The 7,232-nt window shown below is 34.9% G+C and overlaps 2 protein-coding genes across 2 annotated transcripts; one reads left to right on the top strand and one right to left on the bottom strand.

The window, feature by feature from the left end:
* The first annotated feature begins 1,111 nt into the window (after positions 1 to 1,111).
* Positions 1,112 to 2,205, top strand: LOC139870079 (uncharacterized). The gene is made up of 2 exons (XM_071857929.1): positions 1,112 to 1,569; positions 2,079 to 2,205. The coding sequence occupies exons 1-2, from the start codon at positions 1,112 to 1,114 to the stop codon at positions 2,203 to 2,205; spliced, it is 585 nt and encodes a 194-aa protein (XP_071714030.1).
* A 1,822-nt stretch (positions 2,206 to 4,027) lies between these two features.
* LOC139872631 (small ribosomal subunit protein uS13z/uS13y/uS13x) lies at positions 4,028 to 6,604 on the bottom strand. The gene is made up of 4 exons (XM_071860543.1): positions 6,500 to 6,604; positions 6,233 to 6,393; positions 4,673 to 4,861; positions 4,028 to 4,308 (listed from the first exon to the last, which is right to left on the bottom strand). The coding sequence occupies exons 1-4, from the start codon at positions 6,500 to 6,502 to the stop codon at positions 4,203 to 4,205; spliced, it is 459 nt and encodes a 152-aa protein (XP_071716644.1). The 5' UTR covers positions 6,503 to 6,604; the 3' UTR covers positions 4,028 to 4,202.
* Between the last annotated feature and the right edge of the window lie 628 nt (positions 6,605 to 7,232).

Genomic DNA, 7,232 nt, shown 5'->3' with positions numbered 1-7,232 from the left:
TCAATTCCTAGCTATTCAATTTCTTCTTTACACTTCTATCAAATTTCACCTATATGAAAAGATTTGATCAATTTGCAACAAGACAATTCTTTACAATGCATTGTGAGTTCAAATGTTTGGAAATGGAAGCTAGGAAACGGGTCGAAAATCTTGTTTTGGCACGATTCTTGGTCAACGATTGTGTGTTAAAGGATGTGTTTCCTTCACTTTTTGATTCATTTTACCTCCCTTTGGCTACTGTTAAACAATGCCGAATTAATTTGTTGTTATCTAAGCAGCCTACAGCATGGAATTTAATCTTGGTTCTTCTTCTTTCTTTACTCGATACATTCAAAATACAAGAGTTTATTCAATATGTTAGCTTCTGTTTGTTTAAATGAGTTGGAATGTGACCAAGTCATTTGGTCAGTTTCAATGGAAGGTGGCTATTTGGTTTCCGACGCGGTCCGTACACTTGTACAATCAAAAGATGTTACTTCTTCCACTTGGCCAAAAGTTATTTCGGGTATTAAAGCCTCTAAGTTTTAGAGGTTGATCGGTCCCGCCGCTAGTTGAGCTATATAGATGGCAAAAAATGACTTCATTTTCAAAGGAATTTCACCTGTCGTTCGGTGTTGGTTCGCAATATAAAGCTAAAGACTTTTCTTTGGGCTACTAATATCAAGTTTTGCAATGGTCTCCGCTCTTATGTATGGGATCACAACCCTTCTTTATTGTGTTATTAGTTTAGTTTCGATTCAATTGTAACTCTATTTTGTTTTCATCATTTTGACCGAGTTTGACTTCGTCATTGTAATTTGTGTGATCTTCATTGTTTTAATGAAGATTTTTCAATTAATACAATTCATCTTTTTTCGTCAAAAAAAAAAAAAAAAATCCAAAAAATAAATAAATAAATAAAATCAACACAAATACACATACAGATACATCTCACCTGTACGTATAGGCTACGAACACACACCAATGAGTTACCACTCATCATCAATCAAATTCAATTCATTCTCTCAAATTCATCATTTTTCACATCTTCCAGTTTCATCATTACTCTCCCCATATCCCAACCTAGGGTTTCATTTACCCTAATTTCCCCCTTTATTTCAATCAACGAACCATGAAGGTTCATCCATCATCTAATAAACGAAATATCACCGTACGTTACGATATCCATTCCGAATCCACCACCGCCGGAGTAATTTTCCGGCAAAAGAAACTCCTCCGACTTCCACACATCTTCGCCAAAGTTCTCGAATTACCGTTTTACTCCGACGCTGATGTTTCGATTCATGAAACATCTGATTCGTTCAAATTCGTTGTTGATACAGATGATGATATAGGTACCGATATTGCTGCTCACACAATTGAGATTTATCCCGGTGTTACGAAGATTGTTGTTGGTGGAAATCGAGTGGTTAATGATGGTGTTAATCCGGTGAATGGATTGGAGATTGATGTGTGGAGGTTTAGGCTTCCGGCGTCTACACAGCCGGAGCTTGCGACGGCGTCGTTTAGTGACGGAGAACTTGTAGTTATTGTACCTAAAGATGCTGCAAATCATGGCAATTTGTTCTTGTATAGTATATAGTATTTGAAATTTTTTTATTTGGTTTTTTTTATTTTTTAACTGTAATGTTCTCTTGAGTTACATGTGATGAAAATTGATGGTTTCTGATATTCAAAGTATGTGTATTCGAATACAACCCTTTAACTTGTTTGGCTGCAGAGTTAGTTTGATTCTTGCTGCATTCCTATCTATAATGTTTATGTGCTTAGAAGTGTTCACTATGTTCGTTTAAAGTTCGTTTTCGGTGTTTATGCTTAATTGATCATATGCATTGTAGTTGATGTGTTAGTTATGGCTTTTTATGTGTTAGTTGAATTGTGAATTGATAATAAGTCGGATATTTAGAAGGAGGAGAAATTGATAGAAACCGAAATATGTTACTTTTGTATTTAAAGTGTGAGAAGACTTGCTTATCTTGTTCAACCTTTTGTGATCATTGATGTAGGACTCCCTCTTTTTTCTTTCACCACTTAGTTTGATGCCCACAACCTACCTAACTTTGTGTGTTTTTGGCTAGTTTTGCACATGCGATTTTGGCTACTTTTGGTTTTAGACTTTGTGATGTTGGTTTTGTTAGAGCCACATTTGTAGAGATTCTTAGTTGTATCAATTTGTTTTATGTGCCAGCATTGAGATCAACCTAAATTTGAACAAGAATCGTGAAATAGTAGTGTTGTTAACCAACAAATTGTGAATAATTTTCTAGGAACAACTTTCCTCCTGGAATGTGTTATTGAAGGGTGTTTGAATGTGAATTTGAACTAATTGCTGCAACTTGAAATTGTTAATAAGCTGTTCTGTACTGTTTTCGTATCAGTGATAATTATGGTCAAATGTAATTAGATGAGATAATGGGAAGAAATTGGTAGTAGGATGAAAAGTGGTAATTGAGACAAGTGTATAATTAGATAAGTTACCATTATTTTATTCTAACATTTTATCTAAGTGATTAATGATAAGATTAGATTATGATAATTACTTTAATTTAAAGTGCACAGCCAAAAAAATGTGATAACTATGTTACTTTTGTGATAACTATGTTACTTTTTAGCTGACTATGATGGACAAAATTGTACTACCGAGGCATTACCTGAGTGGTATACAAGGGAACGGCCTGTTTGTCCTTAACGAGTAGACGTATGTTCGATTTCAAGAGCCGGGATCTAACTGGTGCTACCAACAATTAGCTTCTCGAAGGGGGTTTTCTCAACCTTCAACCGTACTGCCAGTGTTGTTGCGATTTGGGCTTCCTCCTAACGCGTGTGTGAGTGGTATATGATTGCGAAGGTGGTTAAGTCCCCTTTGATGATGCCGATATTAACGTTCAAAAAAAATGATGGGCTTATGGCCATTGCATTGTTTATTCTTCGCGTCTTCTTGTTATAAAAAGTGTGTTCTCCTTGTGACTTATGATTCCGATATTGTGTTTGATGTGACTTGAAGACAATTATGTTCCAAAGGGTTGTGCTTAGTGCTCCACTATGTGAAGATAACTTTAATGTCGTTTTGATGTGATTATTGTTGCTTCTAATGTGTTAAAGTTGATTCATTTGACTATTTTAACTGAGATATCATTACTTGGTCAACTTCATGCGTTAAAGACATAAGATAATATGTTTCTCAAGTGTGTTGCCTCAAAGGTGATCAAAGCGGGTGGTCTACATTTCTACTGATGTCAATGTGACCAAAAAAGGTTTGTAATAATTAAAATGGTTAGTTACTTTGGCGCAGTGGCGGATCCAGGAAAAAATTTCACCGGGGGCGAAATTTTTTTTTAACGTGAAGAATTTTTTTTGTTTTGGGGCAAAAAATAGAGTTTTTTGAGCAAAATATAAAGGTTTTTGGGCAAAATACAAAGGTTTTGAGGCAAAATATGGAGGTTTTGGGCAAACTATGAAGGGTTTGGGGCAAAAAAAAATCCACCGGGGCAAAATCGAAAAATCGAAAAAATTTGCACTAAAATTTCGAAATCCACCGGGGCGGCTGCCCCCCTCCTTAACACTTTGGATCCGCCTCTGTTGGCGCACGTTTCTACGTTTCTCGAATTCTCTTTTCGCGCTCACATTTGGGAGTTTTTATTCATGAGAAGATACATAGGCATATAGCTGCCATAAAATCATGACATTGCAATTCAAAAGTATAATAACCAAAAATAACCTGTTTATATACAATACAATCTTCAATGTTTAATCTTTGACTACTAGCAAAGCATTTATCTTGTGCGCAGTGCGCTTCATAGGTGGATATGTAAGATACTAAAATATGCTAATTTACTCTCATTCGGGCATTCTGCGAAGCGGTTAATAGATATATGTTGGAATGATAGTATATCATAATACTCCATTGTAGTATGACAATAGCTATCAGGTTTAATACACACTCAAAAGTCAAACCAAATCATTCAAATCGTATCAACCAAAATGAGCTCGACGAATAGGCATGAGCATGACAGATAAACAGAAAACATAATCCAAAAATCTCAAATATCATTTGTGAACATTACCTCAAAAGAGATCCAATAAACATACTACCCAAAACCATCCAAGATAGTACACAACTATAGCCATGGCATACAAACTTCAAAACTGATAACAGTAGAGATTCAGGAGAAAGTAACTTAAGTTTAAAATCAGAAAAAGATCTATCTCTTCTTGGACACACCAACAGTCTTTCCCCTGCGACCAGTGGTTTTTGTGTGTTGTCCACGCACTCGAAGACCCCAGTAATGACGAAGACCACGATGGTTCCTGTTAGTAAGCCACATCAGATAAGCATGTCAAAAATTTACCAACAAAACACAGTTCTAATCTCAACTCGTAAAACTAAAGAAAGGAAGATAAAGAAATAAAAGATTTCAGTTAAACAGGACAAACCTTATCTATTCAGGGCACCTATTAGTAGCTATTTTTATATTGAAATCCATATGCAGGTATACGATTTAAACAATGTAAGCTTGAATAAACAAAATATGCAGGTCTAAGATTTTATAAAACACTTTTTGCTGTGGGACATTTCATACTTTTTGGCCACATTAATATATATAAGTGGCCAAAATAAAAACTGTGGAAACTCAATAAATAGGTTCTCTTAAGTAAAATAAACATGACTAACCTGATCTTCTTCAGACGCTCAAGGTCATCTCTCAACTTCATGTCAAGAGCATTTGATGTGACCTGCGAGTATTTACCATCCTTGTAATCTTTCTTCCTATTCAAGAACCAGTCTGGGATTTTAAATTGGCGTGGATTAGCCACAATTGTCATCAAGTTATCAATCTCAGCATTGGAAAGTTCTCCAGCCCTGCGAATTTTATTTTAAAAAAGCTTAGTAGAGAATAATATTTCGAACATGAATATAAATCACAAGTTCCGAATCCAAAACTATAACTCTTAAGATTATTTAATAGTCTAGACTATGATTGCAACCATGAACATGTCAGATTGGAATCATGAGGTAAATATCAAAAAAGGAAAAAAGAGCAATAATAACCAAGCAACCAGTCCACCATATGGTAAATAGTACAATAAATATATAAACAGCACATGATATTTAGGTAAGTGAAAACAATCTAAACCTAAAAGTAAATAATGTAAACATTTGTAAAAAATATCAAATAATTATATTAAGTTGACATGTCTAACTTCATAATTCACCAATTCTAAAACATTTAGTCATAATGAAAATAATACTTCATGTCAACATCATTAGAACGGGAACTGAACAAAAAAAAATAGTCAACAAGTGACAATATTCATATAAATATATCAAATGTGTAGCAAGATGATTTGAACAGCACCAAAATTTGTTCTTAAAAACCCAAATTTAGTGTTCAGATTTTTGCACAATGTTCCTTCTAGTTTGCATTTTATAACCCATATAATATATTACAGGCTGCACAAATCAGCTCCTGAAGAATAAAATTCAGCAGACAAATCCAAAATCGCATATTATTTACCAGTCGTGGATCTGAAAATCTTAGTCACTGGTGTCACTAGTTAAAAGCTCAAAAAAAGTTACACTACAGTGGTGTCACCCAAAAAAATTTACACTATCCAATAGTGTCACTAGTTAAAAGCCCTAAAAAATTTCCACTAGATTGCGTATTTCAGTGGTAGCCCGTGCTACCACTAATATCAAGCTAGATCCACCCCTGTTATTTACATTCCAGTCAGCTGGTCCAAACAATAAAAGCAGTTGCAAAACAGAATCATAGACCGTAACTCTTTAAATTTCATGTTATAAAAAGTGATTTTTATAGCAGCTTTAGCTCAGGAGATGATATGCAAGTGTCCGTGTATTCTATTACCAATTCCAGATCTCAGTCTACCAGGCCACGCATAGTGTCAACATTATGTTGTTACATAGATTCAAAGACCATAATCTTACAATTTGATGTTGTAAATGTGGTTTTTTAAAGGCACCTTTTGGTCTATAGATAAACTATACTGATGCATATGTCAATGCATTCTATTTGCTATTCCCTAACTAAGTCTACCAGGTCACATATAGTATTAATATTAGCAATTATAGCAATAGATATAAACTTAAATCGAATATGAAATTAAAGTGAGCTAGAGTTATTAACTCGTACATCATAAAGTTTACGCTCAACTAATTACATGATCAGATCATAACAAAACAAACTACTGTTATATAAAAACCAGAAACTACCTCTTGTTCATGTCGACGTCAGCTTTTTTGCAAACGATGTTAGCAAAACGACGACCGATACCCTTGATCGACGTCATAGCAAACATAATTTTTTGCTTTCCGTCAACGTTCGTGTTCTGTACACGAAGAATGTGCTGGAAATCTTCATTTGCGACTAGCGACTGCGGAATTGATGTATTACATCAGTAAATGAAATTAAAATTAGAATTGAAATACAGATATAGATAAAGATAAATAGATTGTTAATTTGAAGGATCTAAGGCATACCATGATTGCAGTCGGAGGGAGTTGCAGGTAATGGTAGCGGCTACTCCTTTGAAATGATGGTAATTGCTGCTAGATTGTAAACCCTAGTTTTGTGAAGGGTTGATTAGGGCTTTTATATCACATGAGGTTTTTCGGGCAGGACGGGCTCTTTTAGCTATTGGGCCAGGGTAAGTTGAAACTTAGAAACTATGAAAAGGTGTCCAATGGAGCCATCGACCCACACTTTTACTAATCTACAATGTTGTGCATCGCATGTGTGTACAATACATATTTGTAATGCACACAAAATGAGCAAATTTAAAAAAAAAAAAAAACGTGATTGGATTTATCACTGTCTAGAACTCGAACACGTTTTGTTTGTAGTCCTCGTGACCAGATATTCGTCGACTGTGATCATTTTTTCATATGTACTCGTTCAATGGAATAGCATGAGTTCAAACATGATTTGCTCGAACTTGTATTATACAGAGTTTAACCGATCCAATGGTAATCATAAGTTTCATTCACGCTCTCAGTGAATGGCATAACACGAGTTCGAACATGGTTTTATGAACTCATTTGAACTTATTAGTTCGAACACAACCTCTTCGATTCGAACTTTGTAATATGTGACACTCATGAAGGCTGTCAACGTAATCTCATCGGTTCTAACGCATCGTGTGGAATCGAGTTCAAACTCGTGTGATGCCACTTAATGGGTTTGTAATTAAAATTAACATTTACTATTTGATAG

Source organism: Rutidosis leptorrhynchoides, chromosome 10 (genome assembly GCF_046630445.1).
Source record: "Rutidosis leptorrhynchoides isolate AG116_Rl617_1_P2 chromosome 10, CSIRO_AGI_Rlap_v1, whole genome shotgun sequence".
Taxonomy (NCBI): Eukaryota; Viridiplantae; Streptophyta; class Magnoliopsida; order Asterales; family Asteraceae; genus Rutidosis; species Rutidosis leptorrhynchoides.
This window is presented reverse-complemented; position numbering and strand designations above follow the sequence as displayed.

What these genes read in the sequence shown, in the direction of transcription:
- LOC139870079 (XM_071857929.1), top strand. Translation starts at nt 1,112, where the DNA reads ATGAAGGTTCATCCATCATCTAATAAACGAAATATCACCGTACGTTAC. An exon ending in AATCATGGCAATTTGTTCTT is followed by an intron (nt 1,570 to 2,078) that starts GTATAGTATATA and finishes GTTTTTGGCTAG; the next exon opens with TTTTGCACATGCGATTTTGG.
- LOC139872631 (XM_071860543.1), bottom strand. An exon ending in GACGTCGACATGAACAAGAG is followed by an intron (nt 4,862 to 6,232) that starts GTAGTTTCTGGT and finishes TAAAATTCGCAG; the next exon opens with GGCTGGAGAACTTTCCAATG. An exon ending in GAGCGTCTGAAGAAGATCAG is followed by an intron (nt 4,309 to 4,672) that starts GTTAGTCATGTT and finishes GCTTACTAACAG; the next exon opens with GAACCATCGTGGTCTTCGTC.